This window comes from Cavia porcellus, unplaced genomic scaffold (genome assembly GCF_034190915.1).
Source record: "Cavia porcellus strain 051 isolate PalLab524CR breed Dunkin Hartley unplaced genomic scaffold, mCavPor4.1 scaffold_24, whole genome shotgun sequence".
Taxonomy (NCBI): Eukaryota; Metazoa; Chordata; class Mammalia; order Rodentia; family Caviidae; genus Cavia; species Cavia porcellus.
Window position 1 is genome coordinate 35,504,403 of NW_026947507.1, and position 20,285 is coordinate 35,524,687.

The following is a 20,285-nucleotide window of genomic DNA, read 5'->3' on the forward strand; positions in this document are numbered from 1 at the left end:
GTGGAGAAGACCAGACAAAGCTCTAGGGTGCTTGGAGCTGGCCCCTCTCCCTCCTCTGCCCTATGGGATGAGGGGCACCACCTATCCAGGACAGAAAGGAGAGATGCTGGCCTGGGAGGAACAAGTGGGCAGGGGAGTGTGAACGTGTGTCAGAGCAGGGAGATGTGTGTGTCTTGGGAGCACGTGTGAAAGCATGTGCTTGTGTTGGGTGTTGGGTGTGCTTGTGTGTTTGTGCCTGCATAGCAGGACACCCCACTGAGAACCCCAAGCCTCACCTCTTGACTGCCTTGTTTTTCCTTGCTGCTGTTACTAGCAGCAAAGATAACTCAAGGGCCCCTCCCTCGGCTGGACTGTAGCTGCTGAGGTCCAGAACTCTTTCACCTGGAGCTCTCTGAGGTCCCCTAAGCTTTCTCCAAGCCGGGACAGGGAGGATGCATGTATGAGAGCATGTGCCTCCAACAGGGACCTCTCTTTCCATTGGGTCAGGTTAGCCTCCGGGCCAGAAATGACCTCTCAGTGGAGTCTGGCAGATGCCCTAACCCTGCTCCATCTGACAGGCACTTTAGGCAGTCCAAGGCTGGCTGTGAGCTGGGGAGTGGCCATCTAGACTGAGAAGGAGAAACAGGCCCTCCGGTGGAACCTGCATGAAGCCCCTGCCTCCGGTCACTGCATTTGTCCCCCAGTTACAGGACTCTGGGAGGCAGTCCCACTTTCTAAGAAATTCAAAAGGGCTGTCAAAAGGAAAGCTGAAACCTGCCTTTATGGAGGACTGAAAAGCCAGGCCTGCTCAGAGATAAGAACACACACATTTGAGTTGCTCCCAATCCTTTAAATCCAGCCTCCTTGGCATTTGTGACTCCACAGCACCCTCTGGCGTTATGCCGGAATTACACAGCCTTGGGGGAAGACATAAGGGCCACTGTGTCTGGGAAGGGCCCCGGCCTGGGTCTTATGGGACTGGGGATTTAGCTCAGCGGCATAAGTGCCTGCGTTGCAAGCAGGCAGTCGTGAGTTTGATCCCTGGTACCAATAAAAATGAAAAAGAGAGAAAAAAACAAAAACTACTGTCCAGGGTGATGTTATACACTAGGGGAGCCAAGCAGAGGGCAGTAAAATGGGGCTAGTTTTTCTGAATGAAACCCTGGATACTGCAGCTCCCTGGCATACAATGTGGGCAAACATTTTAACTTCTTTGTGCCTCTGTTAAGTGGAAATAATAGCGCCCCAGGACTTCATGCAGACTTACAGAACTGATGTACATGGAAAGTCGGCTCCATGCTACACACAGTAGGTCCTCCTCAAGTGGTCATCAGCCCTTTGGTTTTCCTGGCTGTACCAAGGAAATCTCATCCCAAGGCCTGAAGACACATGTGCACTCAGCCCTGATGCAGGCAGAGTAAGGTGCCTGTGACATTTGTGGAATATTTCCAGTCCAGCCGAGGACAAAATTTACTAAGTCCATAATAACAGACGCAGAGGTGATTCAGATCTGCAGATGATGAGCCCTGCTGGGGGAAGGGCCACCCTGGCTGGGACAGGGAAATCTGGTGGCATTTAGGGCCATAGCAGTGGCAAGGACTCAAGGGGGGCCCAGATTGCCACAGTCCTTCCCCAACAAGGGAAGCACAGAGCAGAGCAGATGACCTCCAGGTGCTTTCTGAGCTGGAGACGAGCTTTGTACTCTGATGCTGCTCCCAAATCGGGGTCTGGATATACCCTGGTGGGTGGCTTCATCATTCCATGGAGGGAGCTCCTCTGTGGATTATGTAACCTGCCCACCTGCCCCTCCCATTCTGGGCCCAAATAGAAGTTACTATGGGCGCAGTGTCTGTCTCCTCCCACCACAAATTCATTTGTTGAAACTTGAACTCCTGAGACGAGAGACAAGACGGTATTAGTGATTAGTATGCAAGGCCTTTGGGAGGCGATTAGGTCAGGAAGGTGGAGGCTTGTGAGTGGATTAGTGCCTTTACCAAACAGGCTGAATATTGGGTGTGGTGGCACACATCTGTAATCCCAGCTACTTCAGAGGCCAAGACAGGAGGATCAGAAATTTGAGGTCAGCCTGGACTACATAGTGAGAACTTACCTCAAAATAAAAATATGAAAAGAGCCAGAGAGGTGGACAGAGTGGGACAATGGAGCTGAGGAATCGTGTTGGCCCTTTCCACCATGAGAGGACACAAAGATAGCTCTTTACACCCCAGAAATCAGGCGAGCCCTCAGCAGACATCAAATCTGCTGGTGCCTTGAGTTTAGACCTCTGTGGTTCATAAGCCACCTGGTCTGTGGAATTTGGCATGGCAACCTGCATGGACTAAGACAGACAGGGCCTCAGGCCACGGGGTTTATTGATGTACATCGCAAGCACAGCATAGGTGGGCGTGCCCCTGCTCCGGGAGGACACTGGGCTGGAGAAGGACAGCAAACCCCCTACCCACAGCAAAGCCACCCATACAGGGTGGGGAGAGCCTGAGGACCCAAGTCCTGGCCTTTTCACAAATCTCTAGAGGCCCCAGGCCTCCCAACCATCCTCAGGGTCAGCACACTGTGCAGCACTGTTTCTGTCCCCGTACCCAGGGACAGCCTCATTGGCCTGCTAGCCCCTCTGTCTTTCATAACAGAAATCCAGTTGCTTGTCTGTCATCCCTGTCACTTCCGTGAAAATCACAGTGGGGTTCCCCTCTGCTGCTTCCACCAGCACCTCCCTGGGCAACCCTCCTGCTTTGCTTGTCTGGGGAAGGGGCTGGGGTGGGGTCACCCTCACCAGCCTCATGACCTATGTGACAGTAGGAATGAGGTGAAAACACAGAAAGCCCAGGGAGGGCTTCACCAAGCGTGTCCCAGGAGAGTGCCAGGAGGGCTGGTGGCCAGTGGGCAGGCATGGGGGCTGGAGTGGCCGAGAGCCCAGTCGGCTGACACAAGGTACAGAGCAGTCATGGCACCGTGGCAGAGCAGGGAGCAAAGCGCACAGCCAGGTGGGGTGCCAGGGCTCTGCAGGTAGCCTGCAGGTCCCTAGTTCCACATCTCTAGGTCCCATTGAGCAAGGTCCGGCTGAGGACAGGGTCTCAGGGGTCTCCTTCCCCCTCCTCGACCCCAGCAGCTGCTGTTCCAGACCTGTGTGCTCTCTGAGTTGTGGAAAGTTGTGCTGGGGAATATATCATCTCCAGACAGAAGAAACAAATGCCAGGCAGCCCAGGGCCACCAAGCCAGGAGAAGAAAAGGCTCCCTCTCTGGAGAGCAGGGGGGACATCTGGAGTGGACAGGTGGAGGAAGGGAAGGACAGCTCTCCCATGCAGGAAGAGGATTCTCATGGGCAAGGGGCAGCCAGGGCATGACAGCGGTGCGGGAGGCTATTTATAGAGGAGAGAGTCCTAGCCTGGAGTGGGAAGCCCCAGGCCCAGCTCAGCAGGGAGGGGGCTCTCTGCGGTGGCCCTGAGTGGGGTGGGTGGGGCTAAGGAGGCGACGCCCCACAGCTCTCTGCATCTCTCTGGAGGCAGCCAAGCTACACATGGGCTTTGGCCCTGAGGAACTTCCCCAGGAGAGCCTGGTGGGGGGGCAGGCAGGACTCTAGGAGATGAAGGCTTGGATAAGGCAAAGATTAGGAGAAGGAAAGCAGAGGAAAGGAAGGGGGAATTCTCCAGAAATCCAACCCACTCATGGACCTCCTGAGGCTGAGAAGCTTTTGCAAGTCCACCAGGCTTGGGGTGGGCCTTGCTTACCAAGAAGACCACCCTCGGTTGCTTCCAATGCCAAGGGGTGGGGGTGGGGTGGACGGATGGAACCTAGGGAGCAGGGGAGAGGGGAGAGAAAGCCAGCTCCCTGAACCTAAGCCGCCCTCCTGCCATCTCTCCGACCCCCAGCTCCCCAGGAGTCCCTAGCGGCCCACGCTGATGTTGCAGGTCTTGCAGCTGGGGTCTTTCTTGGCGTCGGCAGTGGACAGACTCATGAGCTGGTGCCCACTGATCTCCCCCAGGGTGCCCAGGGACAAGTCGACGGGTTCAGTGTAGATGATCTCCAGGATGAGGTCCTGGGCATGGCGGAAGACCAGCTCCCCGTCCTCCACGCTGCAGGTCAGGAACTTGTTGCAGGCAATGTCCAGGAGGGGCAGGCGGTCACGGCAGAAGCGGTCCCCCAGAGAGCCCTTAGGTGCCAACACCAGGATGGCATAGTGATAGGCCGTGTACATACAGTAGAAGTCTGCAAAGTAGAGGTTGGTGCTGGGGTTGAAGAGACGCTGGGCAGGGATCTGGAAGCGCCAGCGACCATAGGGCGAATCCTGGGGGGGCTGGCCCGTATTGAACTCGGTGTTGCAGCTGAAGAAGACCCCATGGAGCATGCCGCTGGTGGGGGAGCCGTGGCTGCCGCTGTTGTCCTTCAGGTAGGGTTGCAGCATGTTTCCACAGTGGGTCCTGCCCCCACAAGGGAAAATGTCCCACGTTAGCTGGGTTCAGCCTTGACCGCAGTGTGGGTGGTCAAGAAGTCCCGGATATAAGAGCAGAGGGAGGGCCTCGGAGAGGACCTCAAAGTGCCCTATCCTTCCTAAGACAGCGGATATAAGAGCAGAGGAAGGGCCTCGGAGAGGACCTCAAAGTGCCCGATCTTTCCTAAGACAGCCGAACCTGCCACTCCCTTCTTTAAAAGCCCTCTGGTAGGGCTTGATCCTGATTAGCAAGAGAGCGATAGCATCCTGTCTTTCTGGTCCAACTATCACTTTCCCCTCCTACCACCTAGCACCCCCACAAGTGACAGTCACAGCCACTCTTTCTTTTGTGCCTTCGCATCGATGTTCTCTCTGCCTGGCCTGCCCTCCCCAACTTGTCCTTCTGGTTTCACAAACTCCTAACCATCCTTCAGGGCCCAGCATAAGGGTTCCTCTTTTCTTCCAAGAACATGGAACACTTACAAATACCCACACACATACACACACACAGAATTGGCTGCCTGCTGAATAAAGGAGCCAGGGGCTGGGATTTAGCTCAGCGGCAAAAGTGCCTGCCTTGTAAGCAGGCAGTTGTGAGTTCGGTCCCCGGTACCGATAAAAAGCAAAAAGACAAAAAAAAAAAAAAAAAGTTACCTGAATAAAGGATCCTGAATTTTGCTCAAGCATTACACACACTTATGACATTAAATCCTTCCTCAGGTTCTTAAAATGGTAGCCAGTGCCTTAGTCTTTATGTCCTGGCCCCTCGTAAGGAGCAGGAAAACATGGGGACACTCCCTATCTCTTTCTTGGTGAGACGGGAGCCTAAATAGGACTCCCACCTTTGTTCTTCAATGCGTTAAAGATCCTGAAGCTGCCACTGTCCACCTCAGCTGTCTGTAATGATAAAGACAGTGACAGCTGCAGCTGGCTTGGCCTGGCCTAGAAGGACATGGGTGGGGAGCAATGGCACCAGACACAGGAGAGGGTCCTGGCTGTTCTGGGTGATGAGTGCCTCACTGGCCAACTGAGGTCCTCTGGAGCTTGGGACCTTTACCTATAGGCTGAAGTTATTGGATGGGATCATCCATTTTCAAACACTTTTGGACTGAAGAACCCTTTTTTTCCCCCGGGATGTATACCTAGATTGGTCACAGGCAAATAACATTGAGGCTGCTCTGGCTGAATGACACTCTGGCTATGGGTAGGTGGGAAGCACCACCTACCCCTATCCCGTGCCAATTTCCTCATCCCAGACTCTTAGCAGCACCCTAAGAGATTCTCTAAGATGCCTCAGCATCCAAGTTGAATGCCAGCTCACTGGGTGCTCCCTGGAACCCCTCATGCTCGAGACTCCTGCTCGAGACTTCCCCTCTTCACCTCCTCTGCCGTCCCAGGTCCTGAACTAGAGAGACAGCTGGCCCTGGTAGTAGATCTTGTGAAGAAACTCCCCAGGGGGAACAAACTGGGACCTTGTTCCTCTGGGTTTGTTAGATCTGTGCTCTACAAGGCGGCCCTGTCCTGGAGCCCTTGACCTCCCATGAACCGAATCCCAAAGCAGTGGTTGCTTCCTAGCCAGCCTGGAGGGATGAGGACAGAGGGACCCTGGAAGAAGACCTGGCAGTCAGTGAGAGTGGGGTGACTTGGGATGGCCAGGACAAGAGGAGAAAGAGCTGGGGGAGGAAGGAAAGGCTGCTACCTGGCATGCTGGAAGTATTCCTTGTGATGGTTGCGGTAGAAGACAGAGAAGCGGAGCATGCGGCCGGCGATCTGCTCAGCTTTCTCCTGCAGCTGGGCCAGGTGCTCCTTGGCATAATCTGCAAGAGTACAGGTGGGGTGAGGTGAGTTTGAACCACTGCAGGATCACAGCCTCATCCTCTTCCCTGACCCCTCCACACCCCCTGTTGTGCCTGCCAGCTAACCTCATCCTCTGGAGCAGCAGGGTGGCGCCACACAGCCGCAGGACACACTTGGAGTCAGATGGGAACAAGCCAGCTTGCATTGGCTGGGAACATGGAAAGCTGTGTGCTATCTGTGTTCCTTGCGACTGTGCTATCATTGCCAGAGGCTCATGGCTGCCCTGGGTCTACAAAGAGTAGTGAGCTGCCCTGTTACCATGCCAGTGCCCCAAGAGGCTGTCATCCCAGTGCATCTTCATATGAAAAGAGGACCAGAGGCCAAAGATGGACTTGAGAGGGGTGGATGCAGGGTCCTTTGGGAGGGCCTCCTCATATCCACCCATGTGGAAGAATCAGAGAACCGAGGCTGGCCCCACATTTGTGAATGTTAAGGCAGTGTGCACACTTGTCCTTCAGGGCTGGAGCACTGGTTCTTTACTTACTTGAGCTATTCCTGAGAAGTGGGGAAGACTGGTACCAGAGTCAGGAAACTGTATACCCAGAACTCCTCACCCTACCCTGAACCTGGGGCTCTGGAGTATAGGCAGGGCTACTGCTAGACTGGATGGCACATTGGTGCAAACAAGAAATAGGTACCCTTTCCTCATTGCAGTTGCATCCCTGGCTGGGGCACTTGGTTGGGAGAGAGGAGGGTAGACTGAACTATAGCCACCCTAGGTCCCAGTCTGAATTAAATGTTCATGGCATGTGCTGTTCTGGAGAAAACAAGAAACCCTCTCTACAAGGAGCAGGTGCACTCCTGAGTAAGGTATGTGGCAGCTCAAGGAGACTTGGGGCACAGATGCTGGCAAAGGATGGAGCCAGCAGCCTCCGAGGCCCTGGGGCAGAAAATGTTCCTTGCCCCTTCCTTCTGACAGGACAGCAATCTGGAACAGTTCTCAGGTGGACACTAAAGGACAGGATATTGTGGTGCAGGTCCCGGGTCAGCAGTGACCAAGCACACACAAGGTCAATGTGTGCCTGCTCGAATTTGTAAGGTAGGTTCTGCTGAGAGAGCTTGCAAAGCTGCTGCATAAGGAGCAGTTTTCAGAAAAATGTGATTGTCCCACTAGGGGTCCACTGATAAAGTGTTGATCAACCTTAAGGAAGAAGGAAATCCTGACACATGCTATGACACCCACATCTCAAGGACATTATGCTAAGAGAAATATACCAGTCACAAATAATTCTACTTAGAGGAAGCACCTAGAGTCACCAAAATCATAGAGATAGGAAGTAGAATGGTGTTTGCCAAGGTCTGGGGAAAGAGGTAAGAGGGAGTGGTTGTTTAATCAGTTTCAGTTTTGCACGATGAAAAGGCTCTGGAGACTGGTTACACAATGCTATGAATACACTTTATGCTACTGTGCCATCAGTAAAAATGGTCAAGACAGTCAGCTTTATGTAATGTGTTTTCACCATGTTTTTAAAAACATGCAGGACCTAAGCCTTTCAGAAAAGTACTTCCACCCCTTCACGGGGGTGGTGTTGCCCAACTGAGTAGTAATGTCCACACCTGTCCCGCCTTAGAAAAAGCCAGGCTGTTCCCTTCTGGCCCAAGTACAGTGCCCACGGTACAGCAGGTAACCATGAGTGTTGCCTCTCTTGGCCATAACTAAGCCAGATGTGCCAAGCAACCCAAGAGCCAGGCCTCACCCCCAGTGCAGAACTCCACGGTCTCACTCCAGCCAGACACCAGATACTCCCCGTCGCTCTGCTTCACAGCCGTCTGCACAGCCACGCTGTACTCTGTGCGTGGGCTCAGGAACCAGTGGCCTCTCACTGTCATGGGCAGTGGCACTGCCTTGGCCACAAGCTTGGTGGGGACATCCTGAGAAATGGGAGATGAGTGGAAAGTCCAGAGTTAATTTTGGGTTCACATCCAGTCTTGGAATTTTTCCAGAGTTCCCACTCCCCAAATCACCCCTTCCCTTTGCCGCCCCCAGAAGAGGATCAGTGTCTTGGGGACCCAATGTCTCCATGGCTTATCTACCATTTTCCTGCAGAAGCAAGCAGTGGCTTGGGACAGCCACATAGATCCTCCTCCTTCCCACGCCAATGCCTTATTCTTTCAGGAACTGAGGGGAGAGGCCACTTGGGAGAAGGCCCCCAAAGTTGAAGGCGGCAAGACCTCCATTTTTGAGGGAGACTTTGAGAGCTCTGCACACTGCAGAGCCGTCTCCACGGCAACAGCAAATGCTGAGAAGCTGAGGAGGAAGGGAAAATATGCCTTATTCTTTGGGGGGAGGGCCTGCTTCAAGGGGGTGGTGTTGAACATTCACATCACCGTGGCAACTGGCCTGCCAAAAGACACCCAGATCAGGGGAGTCAGTTCCAGGGAGGGGGGTGAGTAACCTGCACTGAGGCTGGCGTCCTGGGGGCCAGCTCTCCCTCCTTCCCCCCTGCCTGGAGAAGATGTAAGCTTCCTCCCACCTACCCCACAGTGGCTTTTCACCCAGGGAAGGGACATGCTTGTGAGGACTCGTCCACATTCCTTTCCTAGATCAGCAGCCAGTGGCCAGTGGGCAGCCAAGGGGCAGAGAGAGTGACAGGGCTTGAGGGGGAGCCTGGAGTCCCCGGCAAAAGGGGTCTGGCCAGTCACCCACCCAGTCAACAAGGCTGCTCTGAGGCCTGGCCTTTGTCAGAGCTTGAGATAGCATCTGTCGCCACGTGTGACATGTTGAGTCCACCCCTGCCTGGGCACTCAGCCCTGTCTGAAGGCCCAGTCATGGCGCAGATAACAGCACTCACGCTGTGTCAGGCTTCCTGCCAAACACCATGCACACATTACTCATGGACTCTTCTCAGCACCCCTCCGAGGGTGGCCGTGATTATTCCCTCCTCACCAGGGAAGGAACTGGAGCCAGGAGAGGTCATATTGCTTCCCCAAGATAACGCAGTTTGAAGAAGCTGGCTTCCAAACAGGCCTCTGATTCCACCGTGCTTTTCCCGAGGTCCGTTTTCCTGTCTCCATCCAGAACAGGGGCTGGGGAAAGGTGCCGCACACCTTCTACTCACCCGGTGCTTAAACTTGTTGGAGTTTTTGTTCTCTTTCTTGTTGAGGTCGATGAAGTAGTGAGTGACCCTCTCCAGGTCACTGTCCTCCATGGCCCAGGAGATACGGAAGGAGTCGCAGGTGATGTTGTTGATCTCGATGCTGTGGGGAGTGGACAGCAGCTCCATGCTGCCCTTGGGTTTGGCTCCTGTGGGAACTGAGTGTGAGGGGAAGGATCAGCAGGTCCCTCTCACTGTGGAGCTTTCTGGAATGTGCTGTGCCCACCATCTCTGGCGAGTCTGATCCTTCAGAACCCGGCAGATGCATCTAACTCAAAAATCTGATAGAAAAGATTGTATGGGGAAGGCCAGAGTTGAAGGTCCCAAGGTGGGGCGGGTGGCCCCTGGGGGGCTCTCTGCTGTCCGGAGCAGACGGCACCTGACAGGTGGCAGAGGCAGTGGGAACGCTGCAAATGCTGGGCAGGGACAGATTTGCAGCAGATGGAGCCTAGGAGGGAGGGGGCTCTCAGCCAGCAGGCGTGAAAAGAGAAAGGCTGGGGGTGGAGAGAATGGGTAAGAGGTGGAGAGGAGGCAGGAAGCACCTGCTGGGGGGCTGAGGGCTAGCACTGAGGCAGGTGGCAGGTGCTGGCAGCCAAGCATCCAAGGTGCCAAGACCTTTGGGCTCAAGCCTCTCTCCCATCCTGGGGGTGACTCAGTGAAGGTCCCCGTGGTGCAGGGCTAGGAGGATAAGTGCCAGGTAGGTGCCTGTGGATATATTTGTAGTGGACGGGGGCGGCGTGGGCCACAGCCTGCTCCAAGCTCTCTTTCCACCTATAACTATTTTGACAATCCCTGTTTCTCTTTTGGCTGGTCTTTATTTGGCTTTGTAAAATAATTCATCTCATTTCCACATTGATGTCTACTGGGGACCCAAAGGTATGAATAATTTCACAAACATTACCGCACACAAGTCTCATAATAGGTTCGCACTATTATTATCCCCGTTTTACAGATAAGGTAACTGTGTCAGGGGCGCCTAAGGCTACACAGTCAACAAATGAAGTACACTCTGGAGACCAAGCACTTTATCTGTAAGCTTGTGTGTGTGTGCGTGTGCATGCACATATGTGCATGTGTGTGACATGCATGATACAAGGCCCTATACAGGGCACTCATGTTTCTGGCTGTTTATGTTTCCTCCTTTTGTTGGTACCTTTCCTTTTACCTTCCTGTCGCTTCCTTCAGCTCTACCTGACATCTGGGACCCTTCAGGTGTGGAAGGACTACATCACCGTCCCTCTCACCTGTCCCTTAGCTGGGAAGAGCCACCTGGCCTCACTGATGGCCTGACCCCCCCCCCTCAGGGTGGGCAGGAGAGGCACAGACGTGGGTGGGTTTTCTCCAAGGCATCTAGTCTCCTATTTTCTTGATTTTTCCCTCCAGCTCAGCACCCAGCCCAGCTCGGTGCCACCTCCTTCTCTCCTCCCCTTACCCAGGAGCTAAGAGTGAGGGCGACCTGTGCCTTTGAAAACAGGTACTTTATTTATAGCTTCCTGAAGATCCAGCCCACACTTCCCTGTCAGTTAAGCCTGGCACCTCTAGGTTAACCTGTGGGTTGCCTGGGTGGCAGGTCCTGGGGGAGTCTATGGATGACGGCTCTTACCTGCCCCTGGTATCCCCTAAGTCCTGCTTTTTCTTAGCCTCCTATGCTACAGTCAGATGCCAGTGGCTTCATGCATGGACTCCTATGTTAAGCAAGCATACTTATGGGAGTGCCACCAAGTCCACCCCAAAGTAAAACAGATGGGCTAGGGGCTTTGTCCACAATCCCACAATAACAGATCTGTTTGTAACCGGGAGGACAGGTATGGAGCAGTGGGAGTTACTATTTCCCTGGATCCTGGCAGGAAGCTCCCAGGGAGACACACATACCTCCCTTGCACACACTAACACACACACAAATGCAGACACACTCCCAGCCATGTGTGATGCAGCCTACACCAGTCCTATGGTCCAGCCACTGCTCCTGCCTTGTTTCTTCCTCTTCTCAGAGTCTTCTAGGGATAGGGATAGCTGTGCAGTGTGTGGGAGCCCTGGACCTGGCTGCTGCTCATCTTTTCTTTTTCCAACTCCAGGAAAGCTGAGTTGACTCGCCCACCCTAGCTTGGAAAAGAGGCGTTGACTGGTACCAACAAGGTGGACCAGAGTGGGTGTGACCCAACCTCTTGACGCCCAGATGCCTGTGGAAAAGCAGGGTGTGAGGGGCAGGCTGGGGCAACACCCTAGAAACAGTCCTGTGTGAATCCACCCCAGGCAGGTGTGCACACACCCACACACACACAGGCAAGCACGCACACACACATGTGCTGAGGTTGCCCCCAGTCCCTGCACACACCTCCCCAGCCACTCTCACTCCCACACCCACTTCCCACCCAGGTACCCTCTGCCTATCTAGCTGTACATTCTAGGTCCACCCTGTGGGTTTTTTCCCCTCTGCAAGCTGCCGCCTTTAAGCAGACCCACACATGCTCATGTCCATGGTCTCATGCACACCCACAGGCACGAATCCCTCCTCGCAAGCCATATTTGGGGAAGAGAAGAAGCTGCAGGCACCAACATGCATGTGTGCCACCTCCTGAGGAGGCACGCCACCCACACGCCTGCCTGCACACACATGTGCATCCGCACATATTTTGACTCCCCGGGGGCCTCTGTTATTCTCACCAGAGTCTCCAGGCTCAAAGACAGACTTTGAAAACATGTTTGCATCTCACCACACTCTGCCAGCCCGATCCTTCACACGCCAACAGGTTTGCGCACCTACACGGGTCCACCCACGCTTCCCACCTACCCACCCCAGCCTGCTGTGGAGTTGCGTTTCCCCACATGGAAAGTGTCTGCTTGCACACACTCCCTCCACATGTACTCCCACCCACAGGACAAGTGACATGTCCACCCCCTAAATATACTGCCTGGCAGCCCCCCCCTCCCCGCCCACACCTACCCACAGGCTACTCTGAGAAGCACTGCCCCCGCACACACGTACCTCACACGTGCAAAAAAGCTATGTTCCTAGACATGCCAGAAGGCAGCTGCCTCCCCCACCCCACCCCGCGGGAACCTAACTCCACGCAGGCACACCTATCTACGCAAGCAAGCCTCCAGCCTCCCTGCAAGTGTGCACACACTCTAACACGGTGCCCCTTCCTCAGCCCCAGTCAGCAAAGCCACTGGCATGCCACAGGGAAAGCTCCCCCACCCGCTGTCCCCACGGGCACCGCTGACTGCAGCAGAATGGTCACGGGGTAACTAACTGTGTCGCCCCAGGGACTGGATCCATCTGTTAAGCCCTTTGCTAAAGGCTTGGGGAGAGGGGACAAGGTCGTGAGGCCTGGCGACCCAGTTGGGCACCCTGTACAGTGGCAGGTCCTTGGCACCCCCAGCTCTCAACCTCTCATGATAGGTAGCAGGATGGCTGGGGGTGGGGGGCGCTCACCTGGCTTTCCCGGGCTCTGCGGAGGAAGACCCGGCAGGGAGGGAAGGGAGAACCTCTCTGTGGATGAGCTCCCTAGGCAGGGAGACGGCGGCCGGACGCCTGGGTCACAGGCAGCGGCTCGTGCTCGCTCCTCTCCCGGCTGCCGAGGAGGCAGCTTCCATGCCCCTTAGGCAGCTCCTGTCTGGCTCCGCAGCAAACAGCTGCTGCCCTGGCGACGAGATGTTCCCAGCCCAGCTGAGTGCGAGGAGTGCAAGAAGGGAGGCAAGAGCTAAATCCAAGCAGCGTGAGGAGAGAGAGAGGCAGAGAAGGCGAGAAAGAACGAGAGAGCCAGACCGAATCTGGCTCCACCAATGAGATCGGTGGCTGCACCGCGTCAGGTGATAATCAGCAAGCTTGGTCCCTGCTCGCCAGGCTGGTGGGAGGGGGAGAGGGCAGAGGGTCTCCCAGGGAGCTATGCAGATGTCCTTGGAGGCGGCAGCTGTGACTCTGCTACCTTCCCCACATTCCTCCAGGACAACCTGCCCTCAGAAATCCCTCCAGCACACCCTTTACTTGGAAATCTCTGACTTGGATGCAGCCCCCAAACTTTAGGATATCAGGAGAGGGGTGGAGCTTAACCCTTGTTTGGGCCCCCAAACAAGGAAGCTGATTGGGGGAAGAAGAGGGAGGCTATGTAAGGGAAAGGTCCAGATGGGGTGTGCGAGTAGGGGCCCTGTTTCAGTCTGGGTCCCCTCGGGGGCTTTTCACTGATCCGTTTTCTTACCAACTCTTATCAGGAGATATCAGACCTGCAGCGTTGGAGACGCTTGTATGTCCAGTGAGAGTCCTCTAGCTGGTTAGGCGTCCTCCAAGAAAGAAGTTGTAGAGCTGAGAAGGATGCGCAGAAGAAAGAATGTGGGGGTGGGAGGACACACAGAGCTTTGACTGTTCCCATTCCAGCCAGCCCTCCAGCCCTCGGGGCTCAGGCAAGCCAGGAGCACCTCAATCAGACACAATAATATCAGCAGGAAGCTTGTCTGCCACCAAACAACCAGGATCCATGGATGCCACTGGAAGAACGCTCAAGGAAACTAGAATCAAGCAGCGAACAGTGACAAAGTGTGTGCCCTGTTGGAAAGCACGGGCTTTGCAGTCAGACAGAAATGGGGACGAACATGCTCTTTCATTTGTCTTCCACCTGGGTGACCTTGGGTGGGTTACACCACCTCCCTTGGAGCTTCAGTTTCTTCACCTGTCAAGTGGGATACTAACATGGCTTCATTGTGATCATGGGATGAGCTCACTGTGGGAATCGGCTGGCTCTAGGCTTGGCATCATCAGAGATGTTATCTTTCCCATCGTTTTTGGCAGAGTCAGCCTGCGAGGAGCCTGCTGTCTTCCAGGGGAGGAGAGTCGGACATTTAGATGACGCAATTAGAGAACAAGGAGCATACAGTTGGCACTCTGTATCCATCTGCAGATCCAACCAAGGATTGAAAATACATTTTTAAAAATTGCATTTGCTTGGGGAGTTTTGTTTTGCTTTGTTTTTTGCTTTTGAGATAGGATCTTGCTATGTGGTTCAGGCTGGCTCTCTATTCATTATATAGCCCAGGCTGGCCACAAACCCATGACAACCTTTCTCTTGCCTCAGCCTCTGTAGTACTGGGATTATAGTTATGTGCCACGACACTTGGTTTAGAATTGCATTTGAAGGGCTGGGTCTGTATCCCAGTGATTAATGCTTGCCTAGTATGCTTGAAGCCCTGGGTTCAATCATCAGCACTAAAAAAGTGTTTGTACTGAACATGTACAGACATTTTTTCTTGTCACCATTCTCTAAATTGTATAGTATAACTACTACTTACATAGCATTTACATTGTCTTAGGTATTGTAAGTAAGTTGCAGATGATTTAAAGTAATGGGAGACTATTGCAGGTTATACACAAACACTACACTATTTTATGTAAGAGATTTGAGCACCTGTGGATTTTGGTGTCCATGAGGATCCTGGGGCCAATCCTCTGTGCACAGTAGGGATGACGAGAATAAAATTTCCAGGTACAACATGGAAAAGAAATGGGGTGGAGGGAGAGTATGGCCTGGGGACAGCAGATGCCACACAGGCTCAGAGGTGAGGGCTTCAGAGAGCAGAAGGCATGCATTGAGTGTAAGGGACACACACAAAGAGGGACTTGTGGGCTGCAGGCATTGGGAGCCAAGGTTGGAGCAGGCGACAATGAAGAGAGAAGACTTCATGGCTTCCAAAGACAAGCAGAAGTTGATTCTGCCTTAGCTGGGCGTGAGAACCTGAGCAAGCCTGGTCAGATCCTGAACCACAGAATGCGGTGTGGCGTGTTGCAGGAGGATTAAGTGCTTCCTTGGTCAAACACGACCAGGTCCCGCCCTTCACACACCTACGCTGAGATGCTGAAGCTCAGGAGAGTTGGGGAACAGCATCTCCTGGTTATGAGCAGCACCAGCCATCTGGCCTAAAATCCCTATCACCAGGACCAATGTGAGGGGCAGTGAGAACGAAAAGGCAGGGGCTCTGTGACTCAGTTTCCTCTTCTGTGAAAGATACCAAGTCCCGCAGCGTCTCTGTCTCCCACCTCCTCAGGGTGGCACTGGAGGCTGCATGAGATCATGTGCCCTAGCCCTCTGAATGCTCCTTTGTCGGCCATGTGCTGGCACCAGCAGACAGTCAGGTGAGGGCCTGGCCCTTCCCAGGCTTGCGGCTCTGCTTGCTTTAGAATGAGAATGATGGCCCATGGTAAGGGCAAAGCACAGCATGCCAGGCATCGCTAACTCTGTAGGAGAATGAGCAAAAGTCCTACATGATCGCTGTAGAAAGGTAACATTTCATTATAAAAACTAAGAGAATTAAAATAACTTGTTTTCCCACCATTCAGAAACATGGAGATATATATATATATATATATATATATATATATATATATATATATATAATGCTGTTAATAAATCTCATATTTAAAGGAAGACAAAGTAGTGTTTATAGCCTTTTTTCACTTAGAAACACTTTTAGTTCATCACATGGTCTTTCTTATGGTGGTATTTATTTATTTTTTGGTGTTTTTGAGATAGGGTCTTGCTATGTAGTACAGGGTAACCTTGAATTTGTTGCTATCTTCCTGCATCAGCTTCCCAAGTCCTGCAATTACAAGCATGCACCACCATAACTGACATGATGTCATTTTAAATTGCTATCCATGTAGTGTTTCATTATCACTCTTCTTTTTTTTGTACTAGGATCGAACTCATGACTTCGCATTTGCCAGACAGGCACTTGTGCCACTGAGCTAAACCCCCAACCCCTGTCACTCTTTTTAGGATTCAATTCCCTACTCTTCTTTTTTTTTTTTTTTTTTTTTTTGTCTTTTTCCTTTTTATTGGTACCAGGGATCGAACTCACGACTCCCTGCTTGCAAGGCAGGCGCTTATGCCGCTGAGCTAAATCCCCAGCCCCTTCCCTACTCTTCTATAATTCTTTTTTTTTTTGTATGTTAAATAACACTCTAATGAACAACCTTCTAGAAAAATCTCTTTTTCCCTTATATGCTTACAGTAAAAATTAAGGGATATAATGGACCTCAAATATATTTGAGACAGGGTCTCACTATGTAATCCAGGCTGACCTTGAACTCATTATGTAGCCTAGACTGGCCTTGAACGCACAGTGATCATCTTGCCTCAGTCTCCTGAGTACTGGGATTACAGGCATGTGCTACATGCCCAGCTTAATGGACCTTATATGAATATTGATTTAACAAACTATTTAAAAAATTGTTGGGTGTGGTGGCACATATTCCTAGGACATGGGAAGCTGAGGCAGGAGGATTGTGAGTTTGAGGCCAGCCTGGGCTACCTAATGAGTTCAAAGTCAGCTTGGACTATGTCGTGAGACCCTGTCTCAAAAAAGCAAAAACAAAACCAAAACTAAACAAAACCAAATCCAAAAAACTTGGATATTTAATATCTGATCATGATACTGTGGTTATTTTTTAAAAATCTTTATCTTTTGGAGATACAGATTGTAATATTTATGGATAAATGACATTAGATCTTTGACTTGTTTCAAAATAATCTAGAGTGCAGGAGTGGGTGGCAATAGAGATAAAAACAAGAGTGAAAAATAATAATAATTATTATAAAAGCTAGATACTTTGAGATCCAATAAGATATCATTTTTGTGTGTAGTTGAAACTTTCCATATTAGATATTATACCTAAGGTATCTATGACTACAATAATAACAAAGTATTTATTAAGCATCAAGACACAGTGCCAGGCATGCAATTCTTTCAGCAGCCTTGAAAGGTAAAGTTGCCAAAATTACTTTTTTTTTTTTTTGAGACAGGATCTCACTATGTAGTAAACAGTGGACTTGAAGTCACTTATGTAGCTCAAGCTACATAAGTCAAGTCCCTCAGACTCATAGCAATCCTTATGCCTCAGCCCCGGGAGTGCTAGGATTACAGGTATGTGTCACCACAGCTGGCTAAAATCATTTTAAAAAGCAAACACATCTGTAAGCATTTGCTCTAGTAAAGAATAGAATAACAGTTTATTAGCTTTTTAAAAATTTAAATATTTAACTATGTTAAGGCATGGAAATGCTGACTGATGTATTTATGGCCTCTGGAAAGTACTAAGAGAAGAGGCACAAAGGAAACTTCATAAGGGCAAAAGAAACTTCAAGGGAAAAATATGGAGAGCAATGTTGAGAGAACTGTGAGTGAGGAGAGGGAGGAAGAGCACCAAAGTCATGGTACTGGAAGAGTCAGTGAGCAGCGCTGAAGTATGAGGACACAAGGCAGGAAATATGGGACATCACTGAGCACCACACGGCAAGGAACTGGGACGAGGGTTTGACATAATGAGTACAAGTCACTTCGAGGGGAAGGCGTCCCTCTACTTACATGCTATGCAGTGACCACGCTCATTCTATGGAGAGAATTGCTTATAAAAGAACTTGTAGATGAGACATATAAGAACACAATTAAAAAAGACTTCTACTACTAATTATTATTATTATCATCATCATCATTACTCTGTGTGTGTGTGTGTTGCTGGGGATGGAAACCAGGGCCCTTGTGCATGCCCAGCAAGCATGCTACATCTAAATTAAACTTCAGCTTTAAAAACAGCTTTTCATCAGTGGTGCCAGAGTTAAATTACTTCCTGGAAAAAAATCCACCTTTATTTTTCTAATCCAAGTCCAGATTTGCCACTTGGTCTCAACACAAACTGGAATTCATTCATCCATTTAAAAAATTATCAATGTTCACTATATAACAGTGACTTGATCCCAATGATACCATTGGGATCTAAAACATCTTCCCACAGCCTTGTGGTATTGGAGGTTTGGCTGCCATCTGATGACCTCTGAGACCTCAGAATGGATCATGAGAAATGTAATTTCATCTGGTGGATTAATTCATTGTAGAGCATCACTAACCAGCTTATGGGGAAGTAGCACCTAACTGGATGAAGTAGGCCCTCGTGGCGAGCTTTTGAAGGGTATATCTAGTCCCTGGCCCCTCCTGTTAGGTTCTTTTCCTTTCTCTGCTTTGTGGCTACTGCAATTTGAGCAGTTTCCTCCACTATGCCCTTCTACCAGAGCATTTCTGCCTTGGGACTTAACCCACTGAAACCATAAGCCAAAGTAAACTTCTCCTCCTTTAAACTGTGAGCATCAGGTATTTTGTGACAAAAATGCTGACTAATTCACCTCCAAAAAGATTCTTTTTCTTCTAGGTCTTTCTTTCAGGTAGGAGGAAGATTAACAAGTAAACAAACTCTATAGCCTGTTAGATGGTGATAAGTGCTATTAGAGAAAAATAAGTCAGTAAACAGACAGAATGTTGGGCCAGGGGTTTAGTTCAGTGGCACAAGCCCCTGCTTGGCAAGCGTGAGGTCCTAAGTTCAATCCCATACCAAAAAAGAAAAAAAACCCAGACAGATCGTCAAGGGAGATTAGGAGGTTTACAATTTTACGTGGGACCATCTGAGAAGGCCTCTGTATGAAGGTGACTTTGAAATACAAACCTGGGTGCAGAGAGAGGGGGAGCCATGCAGAATTCCTTGGGGAAGTGTATTCTAGGTAGCAGATGCAGAGGCCCTGAAGCAGGAGCATGCCAGATGTGTTCCAGAAACAGCATTCCAGAAGCAGCTGGGCCCAGTGCAACTGGAAGGGAGCCAGAGAGTCATAATAATAATTAGGGCATCTAAAATGATAGTGTTCAAAATGATGACCAGTGTCTTAGCTGCCTTCTTCATCACTGAGACAAAATATGTGATATCCACAACTCTAAGGAGAAAAGGTTTATTTTGGCTCGCAGTGTGTAGAAGTTCCATTCCATAGTCAGCTGGCTCTAAGGCAGAGGGGCATGGCAGAGGGGAGAGGGGTTTGACAGAGACAAAGTGACTCATGGCATGACAGTGGGAAGCAGAGAGCTATCAAGGGAGGAGGGAAGGAGATATTCTTTCAGGCACAATCCCAGTGACCCACCTCCTCCAACCAGATATCTCCTCCCAACTTCACATTTAGCTATAAACTCATCAGTGGACTAATCTATCAGTGAGCATTATGCCCCCATGATCCAGTCATCTCCTTAAAGCCCCATCTATGAATGCATGAGGCTTTGGGGAGACATCTAAATATAAAGCCCAAGAACCAGGAAGCTATGTCAGTGGATGTGGTAAGAAGTGGTAGGATCCTGAATACACGTGAAAAAGCCAACCATGTAAATGTAGGAAATAGCATGAGAGAAAGGAGTCAAGAAGAATGGCAAGATTTTTGACCTGAACAACTAGTGAGATGCAGTTGCTAGGCACTGAGAAGGGGACCACTTTGAAGGAGTAGTTTGAGTAGGAAGATCAAAAGTATGATGTGGATCTAGCTCTGAGATGCCTAGCGGACATCCAATACAGAGATACACATCTGGGGATTCAGAGACTTCTGAGCTGAAATGTATGTTGCAGAGTCATCAGGACACAGTGTCCTCTTTAAAGCAGATAAGACCATGGCAATGGAGTAAATATAGAAAAAAGGAAGAATTTTGAGGATGGCATCTTACAATTCTCCAATGTTTGGAGGTCAAGGCAATGAAGAGGAACCAGAAAATGAATGGCCTGCAAAGTGAAGCAAATAAATCAGGACAAATGACTCACAGAGAACATGTAATAGCCTGAACTTAGGTAGTGCTTCCCTACCGCACTTGCCTTTTATTCTACTGACATGTATTCAAAACACTTCCTTCTCCATTTCTTATCTCTGATGCTCATCAAGAATTCACAGGAAAGGGTGTTGGCAGAATCTGTTACTTTCCAAACCTACAATTAAAAAAAAAAACCCTATAGATGTTAAATTTGATTATTTAGTTTCATTATTTATAATGAAAAATAAGGCTATTAGCTTGACTATGAAATTTGTGAAAGTAAAACATTATCAATAATATTCAGGTTTGCTAGC

General features: G+C 50.7%; 1 protein-coding gene across 2 annotated transcripts; it reads right to left on the reverse strand.

The window, feature by feature from the left end:
* Positions 1-2,333: 2,333 nt before the first annotated feature.
* Positions 2,334-13,358, reverse strand: Phyhip (phytanoyl-CoA 2-hydroxylase interacting protein). Of its 2 annotated transcripts, none has more exons than XM_005008106.4 (5): positions 12,812-13,358; positions 9,340-9,524; positions 7,978-8,152; positions 6,123-6,240; positions 2,334-4,412 (listed from the first exon to the last, which is right to left on the reverse strand). In XM_005008106.4, exons 2-5 carry the CDS (start codon positions 9,502-9,504, stop codon positions 3,878-3,880), a joined length of 993 nt encoding a protein of 330 aa, XP_005008163.1. In that variant the 5' UTR covers positions 9,505-9,524; positions 12,812-13,358; the 3' UTR covers positions 2,334-3,877. The 2 variants fall into 2 exon arrangements, with proteins under 2 accessions (XP_005008163.1, XP_003479400.1); XM_003479352.5 differs by having other exon boundaries at positions 9,340-9,533; positions 12,812-13,356.
* Positions 13,359-20,285: the final 6,927 nt, after the last annotated feature.